Source organism: Ornithorhynchus anatinus, chromosome 3 (assembly GCF_004115215.2).
Source record: "Ornithorhynchus anatinus isolate Pmale09 chromosome 3, mOrnAna1.pri.v4, whole genome shotgun sequence".
Taxonomy (NCBI): domain Eukaryota; kingdom Metazoa; phylum Chordata; class Mammalia; order Monotremata; family Ornithorhynchidae; genus Ornithorhynchus; species Ornithorhynchus anatinus.
Window position 1 is genome coordinate 50,769,755 of NC_041730.1, and position 16,788 is coordinate 50,786,542.

The 16,788-nt window shown below is 55.0% G+C and overlaps 1 protein-coding gene across 2 annotated transcripts in view; it reads left to right on the top strand.

Annotated features, from left to right (window-relative positions):
* The window catches only part of KIF24 (kinesin family member 24), a 45,727-nt gene extending 28,939 nt beyond the window's left edge, over positions 1–16,788 (top strand). The window contains exons 5-13 of one of the 2 annotated variants that reach the window (XM_029059772.2): positions 341–556; positions 1,457–1,544; positions 2,428–2,549; positions 4,089–4,194; positions 5,239–5,310; positions 8,878–8,987; positions 11,688–14,051; positions 15,695–15,788; positions 16,494–16,788. In XM_029059772.2, coding sequence (XP_028915605.1) covers positions 341–556; positions 1,457–1,544; positions 2,428–2,549; positions 4,089–4,194; positions 5,239–5,310; positions 8,878–8,987; positions 11,688–14,051; positions 15,695–15,788; positions 16,494–16,634 — 3,313 coding nt within the window. In that variant the 3' untranslated portion in view covers positions 16,635–16,788. The remainder of the gene's footprint in view (positions 1–340; positions 557–1,456; positions 1,545–2,427; positions 2,550–4,088; positions 4,195–5,238; positions 5,311–8,877; positions 8,988–11,687; positions 14,052–15,694; positions 15,789–16,493) is intronic. The other variant, XM_029059773.1, reaches the window with a different exon arrangement.

Sequence of the window (16,788 nt, forward strand, 5' to 3'; positions counted from 1 at the left end):
TTAATCAGGTAGGACGCAGTCCCTGCCTCCAATGGGGCTCCCAGTAGAAGGGGGACGGGAGAACGGGTATCGAATCCCCATTTTACAGTCGAGGAGATTGAGGCACAGAGAAGTGAGGCGAGTCGCCCAAGGCCTCACAGCGGGCGGGTGGCCGAGCCGGGGTTAGAACCCAAGTCCTGTGACTCCCAGGCCCGGGCTCTCTCCACTAGGCCACACCGCTTCCCTAGCGAATGGATTCAGTACCCCCTTCCACCTAATAAGCGTTGGGCTGCAGGTGGGTGCTCTTTATTATAATGTGAAGAAGAAGACACCGTTCACCTGCTACCGACTGTTTCCACAGAGGAAACGCCACCTGCTTTGCATACGGCCAGACGGGGGCTGGCAAAACTTACACTATGATCGGAACTCATCAAAACCCAGGACTGTATGCTCTCGCTGCTAAAGACATCTTCGACCACCTCGAGGCGTCCCAGCCCAGGAGGGACCTACACGTATGGGTCAGTTTTTACGAGATCTACTGCGGACAGCTCTACGACCTGCTCAATGGAAGAAAAAGGTATTTGAACAGCGTAGACCACGGCACCTGTCCCTCTTCAATTTATCTGAGCGTCCGTCTCCCCTCCGGTGGTAACGATAACAATAATAGGGATATTTGTTAAGAGCTTGCTGCATGCCAGGCACTGTAATAATAATGTGGTATTTGTTAAGCACTGTTCTAAGCGCTGAGGGGATACAAAGTGATCAGGTTGTCCCACGTGGGGCTCACAGTTTTAATCCCCATTTTACAGATGAGGTAACTGAGGCACAGAGAAGTGAAGTGACTTGCCCAAAGTCACACAGCTGGCAAGCGGCGGAGCCGGGATTAGAACCCATGACCTCTGACTCCCAAGCCGGGGCTCTTTCCACTGAGCCACACTGCTTCTCTGTACCTTAGTAGATTCCAGCTAGTCGGGTTGGACGCAGTCCATGTCCCTGTCCTGAGGTCACCCGGCGGACAAGGGGCAGGGCTGGGATTAGAACCCAAGCCCTTCGGGCTCCCGGGTTTGTGTTCTATCCACTAGGCCACGCCGCTTCTATGCTTCACTACCTTCCGTCACGGAAAATGGACATCTGAAAGGCTGGTAGCATTTTGGTTTTTCGGCCTTATTTTCCTTGTGCATTACTAAAACTTTATGAAGGAAAAGAATATGCTGGTGAGATGTCTTCCCAGTGTATTTGGCCATTAGGTCCATTATTTACAGTTCCTCCTATTGCCCTTGATAAGGTCATTTTAAGGTCAGAATCCCCAAAGGACAAAGTACTAACGATGGGTGATTGTCCTTCAGTGATTCCCATTCATTAGCGATGGCGCCGTATAACCTGAATTCACTCTAGCTACGTCTGCGTTCTCTCTGGCTCTGTTATGCGGGACTGAGTATTCCAAGCTAAAATTGTGAATATTTTTTTGCCCCTGCAGACTTTTCGCCAGAGAAGATAGTAAACATATTGTGCAAATAGTGGAGCTGCGGGAGCTTCGGGTGGATAACGTGGACCTGCTCTTAGAGGTGACTCGACTTGATTCCCCGAACCTAAACTTCTCCCAGTCCCCGATTCCAGAAAAGACAAAGTGTTAAGTGAAGCGTTGGGCACGGAAATGCAGTTGAATTTAATGTTTAACAGAATCAAAGAGCCCTAGCTCTAGCGAAGGCCTGCAGAGAATGCGAAATCAGTCCTCTGCGTGAGGAATTGGAGCGATTTTGATTCTCCGCATAATTTTTTTTTTTTGAAGTCTTTTGCTGGCAGAGGGTGTTGATACTTTAAAAGTTCAATTCTCCACCCTGCAGGAGGTTCCACAAGACAAACCCTTATGGATTTAAGCGAGGTAAGAGAATGCTCTTTTCGGGTCAGTCGATGAGTAGTGTTTATTGAGTGCAGAGAACAGTGTTCTGAGCAGTGGGCGAGTTCAGTATAATAGAGTTGGTAGGCATGATCCCTGCCCACACTGAGCTTCCAGTCTAGCGGGGGCGACAGACCTTAATCAGTCAGTGGTATTTATTGAGTGCTTACTAGGCGCAGAGCACTGTACTGAGCGCTGGGGAGAGTACAATGCAACAGAATTAGCAGGTACGTTCCCTGCTCGAACGAGTCCAGAAAAGACGAAGCGTTAAGTGAAGCGTTGGACACGGAAATTCAGTTGAATTTAATGTTTAACAGAATCAAAGATCCCTGGCTCTAGCGAGCTCAGAGGGGGAGTCGGACATTAATGTGGGCGGGGGAGCGTGTCTGTTTACTGTTGTATTATACTCTCCCAAGTGCTTAGTTTGACGCTCTGCACACAGCAAGAGCTCAATGACTCTCCTACAGTTTCTTGTTGGAGGCAAAACACTGGAGCGAACAGACCCTTAACCTGGACCAGGGTGACGATATTCTTCTGGTTTCCTCCTTCAGGTGATTTTGAAAGGCGGCAAGGAGCGAAGCATTGGAGCCACGGGGGTAAACTCGGATTCCTCCCGTTCTCACGCTGTCATCCAAATTCAGATTAAAGATTCGGCCAAGAGAACTCTCGGGAGGTACGGCGCTGAGCAGCGGTGTCATAGAGGACCTCCTTGGCGAACCGTTCCCTCTCTTACCCCGAGCAGTTAATCCGTCCTATTTGTATTGAGTAATTCGGATTTATTGAGGGCCTGCTGTGAACACAGCACTGAAGTAAGTGCTGGGGAGAGAAGGGTAGAATTAGCAGAGAAAATCTCTGTCCTCAAGCAGCTTCCGGTCTAGCGGGGAGATAGTACAGTAAATTACAGGTAAGAGGAAGAAGGAACTGTTCATGACATAAGCTCATCGTGGGCAGGGGACGTGTCTACCAACTCTTGAATCAATCAATCAATCAATCATTTATTGAGCGCTTACTGCGTGCAGAGCCCTGTACTAAGCGCTTGGGAGAGTACAGCACAACAATATAACAGAGTTGGTAGGCACGTTCCCTGCCAGCTTACAGTCTAGAGGGGGAGACAGACATTAATATAAATAAATTGGAATATGCATATCAATGCTGCGGGGCTGAGGGAGGGATGAATAAAGGGAGCAAATCAGGGCGACTCGGGCGGTAGGAGAAGAGGAAATGAGGGCTTAGTCACGGAAGGCCTCTTGGAGGAGATGGGCCTTCAGTAAGACTTTGAAGGGTGGAGGGAGAGAGTCACTGTCGGATATGAGATTGTCCTCTTCCAAGCAGTTAATACAGTGCCCTGCACACAGTAAGTGCTCAACGGATACCGTCGATGATGACGGCGCCACAGCGATTAACTGATATGGTAGGTAAGATGTGTACATACGTGTTACAGGAGGTGGTGAGTTCCTAAATGCGCGGGTGCAGAAGTGGCTGCTAGGGAGATTAGGGAAGAATCACTCTTGGGTCAACTGTTGGCTTGGTCAACGTTTGGACTGCTGATTTCACTCCAGTTAGACCGTCCTCCCCCCGTGGTGGGACAGGAACTGTGTCCAACCTGATGATCTTGTGTCTGCCTCAGCCCTTAGAACAGTGCTTGACGCACAGTAAGTGCTTAATGAAGGCAGTAATTATTATGATAATTACTATTAGTTGAGTTGATGACACCTGACAATGTCATATTCCGTTTTAGGCGTTTTTTGTAACTGTCTCTACGTTACCCATTACCAAGGAGGATTAAGGCTATGAGCCCCATGTGGGACAGGGACTGTGTCCAACCTGATTAGCTCGGATCTACCCCAGGGTTTAGAAATAATAATAATAATAATAATTGTAGTATTTGGTAAGAGCTTACTATGTGCCAGGCACTGTACTAAAGGCTGGGGTGGATACAAGCACATCGGGTTGGACATCAGTCCCTGTCCCACCTGGGGCTCACAGTCTCAATCCCCATTTTACAGATGAGAGAACTGAGGCCCAGAGAAGTGACGTGACTTGCCCAAGGTCACTCAGCAGACATGCGGCGGAGTGGGGATCGGAACCCATGACCTTCTGTCTCCCAGGCCTGTGCTCTATCCACTATGCCCTAGAACAGTGCCAGGCACATAGTAAGTGCTTAAGGAATACCGTAAAAAAAAAAGATAAAGCCAATCCTGTTTTCCCGTAGGATATCATTTATTGATTTGGCTGGAAGCGAGAGAGCCTCAGACGCTAAGGATTCAGACAAGCAAACCAAAATTGAAGGAGCAGAAATAAACCAAAGTCTTCTGGCCGTAAGTTATTACAAAGTGTTGGGGTGGAATTTGGTCTTGGGGGGAGTTGGGATGTGTGTGGGTGTTTTCCCCTCAAATGCCGGGAGCCTGTGAGCCCCATATGGGTCATGGCCCGTGTCCTTTGTACAGTGTCCTGTGTACACTGTACTGTGTACAGTGCCTGGCACAGAGTAAGTGCTTAACAACTGCCATTAAAAATAACGATAATAATAATGATAATTATTAAAAACTTCCTACCCATTTTTCAGCGTATTTGGGGGAAACAGAATGCAACTGGATCCATACCCTTTAAGCACTTGATATTCCCCCTACAGCACTTCCGCATCTATCCGTATCAGTTATTTATATCGATGTCCGTCTCCCCTTCTAGACTAAGCTCGCTGTGGGCGGGGAACCTGCCGATGCAGACGTATTACCTTCTCCCAAGGCCTTAGTTCAGTGCTTTAGTTCAGTGCTTTGCACAGAGTAAGCGCTCAATATAAGCGATCAATTGATTAAAGGATACTAGATCCTCTCCTTGCTTTTTGGGAGCAGATCTCAAAACTCATAGCCGGGATTGCAAGGGCGGATCTTACGTTTCCTTTCTATCTTGCGGTCACGCCCGTGAAATCGTCCTCTGGAGAAGGACGTTTCAGAAAGGCAAAAATGCAGATGATGAAGTGCTTGCACATCACTATATAGAGCAGATGGTGCTACTGGTTTCTTGGGCCAGTTCTGGGCGAGACCCCATCAAACATTCCCAGTGTACAGATTCTAGAGGATTCTGGGAACTGGCTTATCGTGGGGCGTTGAGCATCAACGTTCCCTGATGCCCGTTTCCACGTGGAACTCTGCCCAGACCAGTGCTTGGCTTAATTAAGCAACTCCAGAACAGTCCATCTGAACATTTCTCTCTGGTTGGTTTGGGACTTTACCACCTTGCATTAATTTATATCATTCGTATATCCTCGTCTAAGGATTTATTTCTCCCAGGGCCCGTGCTGATTGCTCATAAAATCTGAGTGTGGTTTATGACCGAGGGTATATTTTCTCCCCTCCCTGTAGCTAAAGGAATGCATCCGTGCACTGGATCAAGAACATGCCCACACCCCCTTTCGGCAAAGCAAATTAACTCAGGTAAAGTTCCTCATGTTGACTGACCGGGGACATGTTTAAAAATAGAATTTACCGTACTGACGATGTGGGATTCTACCGTGTGTTCCGTTTGCTTTCATTTTCTGTAGACTGAAGTTACAGTACAGCACATTAGACCGTAAGTCCGTCAAAGGGCAGGGACTGCCTCTATCTGTTACCGATTTGTGCATTCCAAGCGCTTAGTACAGTGCTCTGCCCGTAGTAAGCGCTCAATAAATACTATTGAATGAATGAATTTTCAACACAGGCTCCCTCCCAAGGAACCATCTAGAGTTTGAAAAGTGTCTTATGCAACGTTCCCGGTCGTTTCCAAATTTAAAGCCGCACGTCGTTACGGGAGTTGGACTGGTGTATCGAAACGGATACACCACTGAAGCTATTATTTGTCCGTTAGCAGAATGAATTCCGATTTGGTATGAATTGTGAAGGGGAAACCATAAATTCAGTTGCACGGTCCAGCAGAACCCCAGATGAGTTTCATTTCCTTCCCCCAAAATGATGGGCGCCATAACCCTGAATTGCTCGTGTTCCTTCTGGCTTCTTGGGGGCCTTTTCTTGGATCGAGGGTCCAAGGTGAATTCAGGTCCTCCTGCAGAAAGAGAACTCCTCTCTGGGGATAGTACGCATAGAGATCTATTTTCTCTTCAGAGGTAGACCCGGAGGAGCCCTGCAGAAGCGCGAGCCGTGGCTTGGGACCACGTTCAAGCGTTAAGTACAGTGCTCTGCACACAGTAAGCGCTCGATAAATACGCTCGATCGACTGACTGACCTACCGACTTCAGATTCTTCACATGTCAGGGGTAGAGCCCTGACTTATATATAGGGTTCATTAGTTCCAGAAGAGTAATTATCCTATTTATTCACTGTAATCGTCTCAATTTTTTCAATCCACAAACAGGGTTGGGGCTCTTACGTGGGGAATTAAATCTAGCAGTAAGGGGAGCGGGAGAAAATTGAGGAAAGAAAACAAAAAAGGAGGGGAGAAGGAAGAGAAAGGTAAGAGGGCACCTGAGACTGCGTCTCTTGGTCTCTTACTCCTGCTCTCTCCCAAATGCTGCCTAGAATAGGTTTCCCCCCCAACCCCGGCCCCGCCTCCTCCTCCTCTTCCTCCCCGATGCACTCGCGCATTTCAGAAAAGAATCTTTTGCGGATTCAACCTCTATCTCAGACGTCCAGGACCTACCTACCTTTCTATCCCGGTGCTTGCCACTATCGCTGCTTTAAAAAAAAAATAAAAAATTCTCTTTCGTCCTCAAAAATTGCAGGGAGGCAGAGGGAAGAAATTATGTGGTGAAGGCAAGTAAATAGGGTCCTTTTTTTCTCCTGTGCCGGCAGGAGTCAAGAGTAATTTTGAAGAAAGTTCTGTTCTGAGCCCTAAACCACCCAGGGCCGTCGGGCAGTCTCCAAAGTAATGTTCGGGGGAACTGGGCCACGGGAGGGCCAGCCAGTCTGGCATCTAAGAGTGCTGTAGGAATTCTGACGTTGGCATGTCAGGCTCCGTAACTTCCCAGTCCCGCCCTCCCACCCTGCTGCCAATCTGGATTAAGTTGGGGCGATCCTCACTGCTGGCCACGGTGGGAAGGGAGGAACTCGGAATCGCCAACCTCTCCCCCTCGAGACAGGCAGGCAGGGAGGCAGGCAGACTTGTGGGCCAGTCAGGAGGCAGATACAAACCTCACAAGGTCATGGAAAAAAAAAAATACCCTTTTCACATGACCTCAACCTATTGATTTTTTGCAGATCTTCCCATCTGAATTTTGACGAGAAACACTAGTTTGGAATCTCACTGACGTTAGCGGGCTAGCGCTCGAGAAGTAGCACGGTGTAGGGGATAGAGCCACGGGCCTGGGAGTCGGAAGGTCATCCTACAGTATTTTAATTAACAGCTAATTAATGGGTTCTAATGCCGCCCCCACCGCCACCTGTCTGCCGTGTGACCTTGGGCGAGTCGCTTCACTTCTCTGGGCCTCAGTTCCCTCATCTGTAAAATGGGGATGGAGACTGTGAGCCCCGCGTGGGACTGAGACCGTGTCCAACCCCATTGGCTTGTATCCACCCCAGCGCTTAGCATTTAGCTCGGCACATAGTAAGCTCTTAACAAATACCATCGTTAGCATTACTAGCGATTCAGAAACGATTAACGTCATCAAGGCACAGACGGAACCTGAAATTTTGCCTCGCTTAAGATTTGGCTTTTGGAAGACCTTGCCAGCTTGGTCTTATGTTTTGAGCTAGAGAGGGGAAGGGAGATGGGAGCCCTGTTTCTACCCTTCCCTTCCCCAGTTCCTTTGTGTTAAGCCGTAAAACTAGATAATCCCAAAGCAGATTCAGGATCCAAGGTTGTCACCGCTACCGGAGATCCTGCAGCTTCTCGTTCGAGGTTCCAGATAGCCTAAAGCAAATCACTTTTTAAGCCAAATCTTTCATAAATGCCGACGTATCGGCACAGACACGAATATTTTCAGGGCTCTGTACCAATCCTTCCAACACTCTGCCCTTAAATCTGTCCATATACTATTCTTTGGACCAGGAGCAGTGATGGGAACGCTACAGAATCACCGAACGAAGAGGCTGAGCTCCATTTTCGTGATTCGGTTGCGGTGGTGTCTTTTTTTTTTTCCGGTAACTCCGGATAATTCCACGTAGCTTACTGAAGTAACTACTCGGGGTTTGGAAGCCTCAGGCATCACAGCGGGCTTGCCAAGGTTAATTTAGATTACCCACTCCGTGAGGATTCACAAAGGAAGCGTTCGTCGGCCACAGTACCGGAAAGGTTATTTTAAAAGATACGATCTGGCCCCAGTTCGTGGGGTTGCCAACCTAAGAACATTTCAGCCAAACAGATTTAAACAGCCTCTGGAGCCGCAACTGGATAAAGGAAATTGTTCACTCAAGGGCGGAAAGGCGGCCCCTCTTGGACATCTGCTAAATATAGGACCTTAATTAGAACGGAGCTGAGGAGTTGGGTTGACGCGAGAAAAGTTCTGTTCTGGTTTACATTCTTGATTCCAGTTAAGGGTCAAAAACACATTTTCGCTGAATGTCGGTTGGGAGCTTCTTTGGGAAACTCTTCTGGGTTTGGGGGAGCTCTCTCAGCTTTCTCCCTCCTTGCCTCCTCTCAAGTGAGGTCCTGACGGTTTCGTCCCACTGGCTTTGTGAGCATAAAGTCGCCAAGAGGGCAAAGCGAGGTCTGATCGGAGCTTAGTACTTGTACACAATACATGATCGTTCCCTGGAGAGGGAAAGTGACTCAGCCACACTGCTCCCGCTGTGAGTTTCGCAATGGACTTAGACCACCGGGAAGCAAATGTATCCTTTGGCTTGTAAGAATAAGAACCGTGGTATTTCCTAAGGACTTATTCTGTGCCAGCCACTATTCTAGGTGCTGGGACAGATAACAAGATAATCGGATTGGACGCCGTCCCTGTCCCACGTGGGGCTCACGGTCTCCACACCAACCCCAGCGCTTAGAACGGTGCTTTGACATAAACGCTGCAATTCTCAGAATTATTATTACGTGCCTTAAAGTGGTTCCTTTTCTGCTCGTAGGTTCTGAAGGACTCTTTCGTCGGCAACTCCAAGACCTGCATGATCGCCAACATTTCCCCCAGCCATATAGCTACCGAGCATACCCTAAACACTTTACGCTACGCGGACAGGTGAGCGACGATGTCACAGTCAAAGTCTCCCCGTACGGCGAGATCAGGCACCTCCCCATGACGTCAGACTTCCGTTTTTATAGTCTTTATGCCTCCAGGAGGAGAAAACCCGGTCACCCCGAGAATGGTAACAAGAGCCCAGTTGGAAAGTGGATCCTCGTTGGAACAGTCGGCGGCGTTCGTTTTTTCTTCATGGTGTCCGTTAAGCGCTCACCACGTGCCAGCCACTGTGCCGAGCGTTGGGGTAGAAGTGCATGGTACTCACAGTACGTGGTACTCACCGTTGTCATGCCCCATCACAATCAGTTTGTCGGATGTTGGTATCCAAGAGTTATAATAATGGTGGCATTCGTTAAGCACTTACTACGTGGCAGACACTGTTCTAAGCGCTGGGGTAGGTACAGGTCCGCTGACTGCCAGGCCTGGGCTCTTCCCACCACACCTTGCTGCCGGGAACCTGTCTGAATCGTCGTAGAAGCATTCCTCGTCTTCGCTGGTCTGTCCACGCAGGGGCAGGTGGGCCGAGATGGCAAAGCAGCCCGGCCTAGTGGAGAGAGCGCTGGCCTGGGATTCGCAAGGACCTGGGTTCTGATCCCGGCTCCGCCACCCGTCAGCCTGGGGGACCTTGGGCAAGTCACTTGGCTTCTCTGGGCCTCGGTTCCCTCATCTGTAAAATGGGGATTAAGACCGTGAGCCCCATGTGGGACAGGGACTGTGTCCAACCCAACTGGCTAGAGTCCACCCCAGCGCTCAGTATAGTGCCCGGTAGACAGAAAGCACTTACCAAATACCACGATTATTATTATTGTTGTTAGGAGGAAGAGGGGGAGGAGGAGGAGAATTAGTATTATGCCTATTACGGGCAGGGAACTTGACTGCTAATTCTGCGGCACTGTACTCCCCCGTGTCCTTAGTCACAGTGCTCTGCAGAGAGGAAGCATTCGATAAGTACCTTCGATTGATCGATTTCTTATCGTTATATTATTACGGTATTTGCTAAGCGCTTGCTATGGGCCAAGCACTGTTCCAAGCACTGGGATAGATACAAGGTCATCGGGATGTTCCCACGTGGGGCTCGCAGTCTTCGTCCCCATTTTACCGAGGAGGTAACTGAGGCCCAGAGAACTGAAGTGACTTGCCCGAGGTCACGCAGCAGAGCCGGGATTAGAACCCACATCCTCTGACTCCCAAGTCCGTGCTCTTGCCAATAGGCCATGCTGCTTCTCAGTGATGGTATTTGTTCATTCAATCATTCATTCGGATTTATTGAGCGCTTACCATGTGCAGAGCACTCTACCAAGCGCTTGGAATGTACAATTCGGCAACGGATAGAGATCATCCCTGCCCGACTACGCGCTTACTATGTGCCGGGCACTGTTCTAAGCGCTGGGGGAGAAACCAGGTAATCAGGTTGTCCCAGGTGGGGCTCACAGTCTTAATCCCCATTTTGTAGATGAGGGAACTGAGGAACGGAGAAGTTGCGTGACTTGCCCGAGGTCACACAGCAGACAGGTGGCAGGCAAAGCCGGGATTAGAACCCATGTCCTCTGACTCCCAGGCCCGGGCTCTTTTCACTAAGCCAAGCTGCTTCTCTACGTGGCTTTTTTATCACGTGTGAATTTACCCGAAGCCATAAAAGTCGTAAGTTAGGACGCATCAGGTAGAAAAATGGAGGAGGAGGAGGAGCGGGGCGCACCATCCCTTTCACGTACCTCCTTTTCCTCCCTAAAAGTTTCAGGTACTCACTAGGAGTTGGGGGAAGGGCTGGGGAGTGGCAGGGGATGACACTCGGGATCATTCATGCATTCAGTCGTATTTATTGAGCGCTTACTGTGTGCAGACCACCGGTCTAAGCACTTGGAAAGTACAGTTCGGCGGGGTCGTGAAAGCCACTCGAGGTGGAAGGTGTCCAACGGTTGTTATGCAGAGTGCCGCCAGGAGTATGAAGAGGAAGGGGTTGCCCAGGTGGTCAACTAGCAGTCACCGAGCAAGTCATCTCCTACTTGGATAATAATAATGACGATGACAATTGTGGTATTTACTAAGCGCTTACTACGCGCCAGGCACCGTTCTAAGCACCGGATCTGTATTTTGAAGTCACGGAACCACAGACTCACAGAGCTCGGTGGATTTTTTGAAAGGAGCTCATATATTCCCCCCCCCCCCCCCCCCAGACCATTCCAAACAGCGTGACCAAGGGGAAAAGGATTCTAATCCAGCTCCGCCCCTTGCCTGTTGTGTGAGCTGGGGCAATTCGCTTAACTCCTGTGGGCCTCAGTTTCCTCATCTGTGAAACGGCACTTTAAAACCCGCTCTCCCTCCGTCATAGACCGGAAGCCCAAGACTCTGTCCAACCGGATCATCGTAGGTCTGGCCCGGCACTTACTGCGTAGTAAAAGCGTAACGACCGCTTGCCACAGCCGTCCTCCTTGGAAAGAATTTAAGGAAGGAAAATTCCGAAGTTCCCTTGTCCCAAGGTGCATCGGGCCATTGTTTCTCCTCCCGATCCCACGGCCCCTGCCGTTTTAAACCCGTAATCACTTGTTTGGTCCCTCACGGCAAGGGAGGGAAGTGGCTCCGCGCTGTATTATTCTGGATTTCATTTTGCCCGTTTAATTCCATTTTAAAGCAAAAACAAAATCAAGGCGATTTTTTTTTGTTTGTTTTTGGAAACGTAACATATACCGTGTTCCTTTACAGGGTGAAAGAACTCAAGAGAGGGATGAAGTGCTGCCCGCCGATGACCGGCCAGAGCCAGAGGGCGGGACACCTGTCTCCGAAGCGTAACCAATGCTCTTCTTCGGGCCTGCCGGGAGAGAAGAGTTCCCCCAAGAAAGTGAAGCTGGGGATGCAGTCGCCCCTCCCGCAGGGTTTCGGCCCGGCCGGGCCCAAGGCCTACCCTTTAGCTTTCCACCCGGCTAACGTCCCGCTGTCTTCTACCCCCAAGGTGGCCGGCAAAGGGAAGTCCTCCAGAGCCAACCCGAGCTACGTCTGGCTCGCCCACACCAGCCCCGTGAGAGGAACGCTAAGGGCCGGGTCCTCGGGGAAGAAGAAGGTGGCAGAGGGGGCTCCGGGCTCGGAGAAAGCTCCCCGGCGCCCAGCCGAAGCGCCGAGGAACAGAGAGGTTGGCCGGAGTGAGGACGGGAGGCGGGGTAGGAAGGTCCAGACCGTGCGGCCGGTGCAAAAGCAACTCGTGCCCCGAGAGGAGCTCTCTTTCGGGGAGGTCCTCCCGGCGGAGAAGGGCGGCCACGACGGCGGAAGCCGGGCGGCTCGGCCCGGCCCCGCGGGCCGGGCGGGGGTCCCTCTCCGCCAGAAAGAGCGGGAGGACCACCTGCGCTCTTACCATCGGCAGTTCCAGCAGCCGCCCCTTTTCCGGCAGCAGTTGAAACCCCAGCCCCAGGAGCGGTTCCTGTGCCGGCACGGACCGCGGGAGACGGGCGTCCGGCAGGACGGCGCCCCCGTCCCGTCTCCTCCCGGTCCCCGGCCGCAGGACGGCACCCACCCGGAAGACCTGGACGACAGCGATTTCAGCGAAGACTCCTTCACGCACGTCTCCGGCCAGAGGTCGGCCCCTCCCGGCAGCCCCGGCACGTGCGGCCAGCCTTCCTTCTTCCTTCACCAGAGCGGAGACCGGGGGGCCGCGGGCCGGCCGGCCGGAGACGGGGACGCTCTGCTCTTTCGCCTCGCCACCGGCCCGCGAGGCGGCGGTCCGGACGTCGGCCGGGGCCGCCCCGGCGGGTCATCCCGGGCCCGGGCGGAGGAGCCCGACAGGGACCACGGCGGGCGGTCTCCCGCCGACTGGAGTCCGGGAGGAGGCCCGGCCTCTCCAGCCGCCTCTCCCGACAGCCGGTGCGCCGAGAGGCCTCGCTGCTCCCGGGGCGGCCTCGGGTGCGGTCGGAAAAACGGCTGTGGCGCCTCGGTTCATCCCGGACGGTTCGCCGGGCCCTCCCCCGCCCCGCCCGACGCCCGCTCTCCGTCTCCAGGACGGGAGGTCTCCGGCTTGTCGCTGTCCCGCCTGGCCGACCCGCCGTCTCCAGACCCCGCCGGGGAAAGGGAAGGCGACGGCGAAGACCCCCGGGCCCCTCTGGCCGGGACCGGGCCGAGGGGAGGCCAGAGCGAGGGAGGAGAGTCGTACGGGGGATCGGGCTCCTCGGCGGAATTCACTTCCGGGCCGGCGGCCCCCCTCACCGTGTCCCTCCTTGAGAGTACAGACGGCGAGGTGTCCGGCGAGACCTCTCCCGAACCGGGGCAAGACGCTCCCGTGACGGGGAGACGGGCGTCCGGCGGGAGAGTCCGGAGATGCGGCGGGGAGGCCCGACCCCTCCTCGGGAAGGAAGGTCCGGCCGCGGAGGCGATGGCCGAGGCAACCCGGCCTTGGGGGAGGGAGGCGGGCCCTCGGATGGAGGAGTGGTGGTTGTCGCTGTCGTGTCGCGCCCCCCCGCCGGGTTGCGGGTGGGGCGGTTGGCCCCCGGTGCCCGTCGGTCGGGGCCCAGCGGGCGATGTGCCCGGCGGGGATGAGCAAGAGGACCTGGTTTTCGGAACGGTGACGGGCAGAGGCTCCGCGAGCGGCCGGTGGTACGACGCCGATTCCGAAGAGACTCCCGGGAGCTGGGGCCCGAGCTCCCCCGAAAAGCCTCACCCCGTCGAGGAAGGGCCGGCGGGCGGTCGGGGACCCGCCGTTCAGATGGCGCCTGCGGGGACTCACGCCCCTCTCCCGTATCCGGGGCCTGTCCCGTTCCCAGCCCGCCTCCCAACCCGAGAGAGCCCGCCGGGGGCGGACCCCCCTCGCCGGGACCCGGGCTGGGCAGCGGGACCCTCTAGCCTGTCTCTCAGCGGCGAAGGCGTCGGGCAGCTCAAACAGAAGCGGATCGGAAGCGTCCTCCCACAGGCTGGCTTCAAACCGGCCACCCAGGCTGGCTGCAGGTCAACGTCCCAGGCCCCCTCTGCCGAGCACGTGGGGCTCTTGGCTCGCCGGGCTACTTCGGGGCAGCCATCTGGGGCCAGCAGCCCAGCCGGGACCTCTCCGGCGGGAGACTGGCCCGGAGACGACCTGGAGCGAGCCCGGTGAGTTTGGATTTTTCTCCTCAGACCGGGAGCCCCTTGGGTAGGCGATTGAGGAGAGCAGGAAGGTAGTTTAAAAAATAAATCCCGCGTTACCCGGGACCGTCACGGTTCTGCAGGCCAAATCTGTCCCTCCCGTCATCGTCCCGTCGAATGTCGGCTTGGCCGAGCCTCTCAGGCAACCGGGTGGGTTAGGGTGGAAGCTCTTCACGAGCAGGCAACCCGTCCCTTCTCCGTTTGCACCTCCCGGCGTCTAGTGCCACTCCAATCATCATGGCGTGCGTTAAGCGCTTGCTACGTACCAAGTACCGTTCTAAGGGCCGAGCCATTCACTGCACCAAAGCGGGCGGTCAATCGACAGTAATACCGAGAATTTCTCCGAGCCCCGCCCGGAGGACGGCTTACGGTGCCAAAGCAGGAGTGGAGGCCTGCGGAGAACGTAGGACGGACAAGAGCCGTTTTGGTTCCCAGGTTCATCTCCTTTCAGGAACGCGGGCGAGGCTAGAAACGGTGCCGGGACGTCCAACGTATTGGCCGCCGCCCCGCGGTTCGACAGGGCCACTGGTAGCTCGCTCTGTCGACCCTGCCGTGAGGACGGCCTTCTGGCAGTCCGACCAAAGGAGAGCCGAGAGAATTAGAGCAGTGGAAAAAACCTTCGAGAAGTCACAAACCCGAGGGGAGCCTCGTCTCCCGACCGGAAGGGGGTCGGTCACCTGGGTTGCTTCTTTCAGGTCCAAGGGTTCCTGCCCGGAAACCAGAGTCGTTCTATAAACCCACCTTGTCCCGTCTGACTTGAAAACGAGTCGTCCAGGCGAAGTGGGCTCAAGGAACGAGCCCGGCGAGGGAGAGAAAACGAAGGGAGGAGGCTGTAGTCTGAGGGCAGGAAGCAGTGGGGGGCCTGGACGGGAACTGGGGAGGCTGGAAGGAAGAGGGCCTGTTCTTGCACGGCGTCATGGGAACCGGGGAGCTGACCCGCCTTGGTCGGCGGGTGCCTCGGACAAAGAAGAGGCGGTCCCACTTCAACGGCAAATGACGACCTGCCCGCGCGGGCCGTCGCAGCTAGCTGGAGCCCGGGAAGTGGGCGGGGGACGGGGCCCTCCGTTGAAATGCCCTTCTGGCCGGGCAAAAGTCAGGGAGGCCAAAAAACAGCCTACAGACCCTCGCGGCCACTCCCCTACAGAGCGGTAAGGGGAGAACCAGGAGAGGCCGGGGCAAAGCCGAGGGTGGGTAATGTTTCCGGGAGAAAGGGGTGGTTGGCTTGCGTTGAAGGCAGCTGAGAGGCCGAGGAGGATTAGGATGGAGAAGGGGCCCCGGAAGACCTCTCGGAGGCCTCCCCCCCCCCCCGGGGCCCGAAAAAGCCAGGTGCCACTCCCGTTGTGGATGGGAAAGTTCTGGGGGAAAGGAGGAGGAAAGGGCAACAAAACTTAATTCTCCAGGGCCCGGTATTCCCTCGCCCGGGGCTGACGGCCCATCAGTGTTTTCACCTGCAGGCTCTGGGCCGACCGGTGGCCCATCAGAGGCTCCGCCTGCAGGCCCCACCCTATAGGCAGTGACACTGAGCGAGGCGCAGGCCCGGTGGGCCACCGGCCCCGCCCCCGAGTGATGGGCGGCGGTCACTGATGCAGTTCCTCTCTGGCTCCCCCCAGGAAGGTGGTCATCGGGGCCCACCGAGAGCAGCTGGATGAGATGGCCCTGCTGGGTTCCAAGGAGGAGAGTCTGCTTAATCGAATGACGACGGCGGTGAGTGCCCCCCGTGGGGGGAAGGGAGGAGGGAAGCCCCCCCCATCCCGCCAGCCAACCGGGGCGGGCTCGGTTGCCCGAGGAGGCCGTAGTCCCGTAGTGACGGTTAAGCGCTTACTCATTGCCAAGCACCATTCTGAGTGCTGGGGGAGATACAAGGTCATCGGGTTGCCCCACGTGGGGCTCTCGGTCTCAATCCCCATCTTCCAGATGAGGTGACCGAGCCCCAGGGAGTGACTGGTCCAAAGTCACAGAGCTGCTGAATGGCAGAGCCGGGATCAGAAGCCACGACCTCCGAGCCGGTGAGCGGCTCTGGTGTCAGTGAGTCTCCCGCCTCGCTTTTAGCCCCCGCGGGAGGCCGGCTGAATGCGGCGTGCAGCCAACGCGGGAAGCAGCGTGGCGTAGCCGACGGAGCACGGGCCCGGGAGTCGGAAGGTCGGACGTTCTAATCCCGGCTCTGCCGCTTGCCTGCTCTGGGACCCTGGGCAAGTCACTTGGCTTCTCTGGGCCTCAGTTACCTCCTGCGGAAAACGGGGGTTGAGACTGTGAGCCTCCGCGTGGGACAGGGACCGCGTCCAATCCGGTTCGCTCGTACCCATCCCAGCGCTCAGTACAGCGCCCGGAACGTGGTGAGCGCTTCACGAAGCCGCCGGCCGCCCGACATTTTCCCGTTTCTCATCCGGATCGCGTCGTCTCCTCTCTCAGGACTTTGAGGACTTTGTGGCCCAGCTGGACGAGATCATGGCCCTGAAGTCCAAGTGCATCCAGAGCCTGAGGACCCAGCTGGGACGGTACCTGGCCCGCGCCCCGCCGGCCCCGGCCCCCGAGAGAGCCCCGGCCTCTTAGGGCGGCGGGGCGGAGCCGGGCTCCAGCCAGGCGGGGGCCGGGGAAGGTGCCGCCGGGCCGGCCTTTCGGACCGTTTCTCGCCTGCAGAATCTTTTGGTCCCCAGAGAACCCTGAGCGTAAGTAAACGGGAGAGGCAGCGCCTCCTCGGAACCGC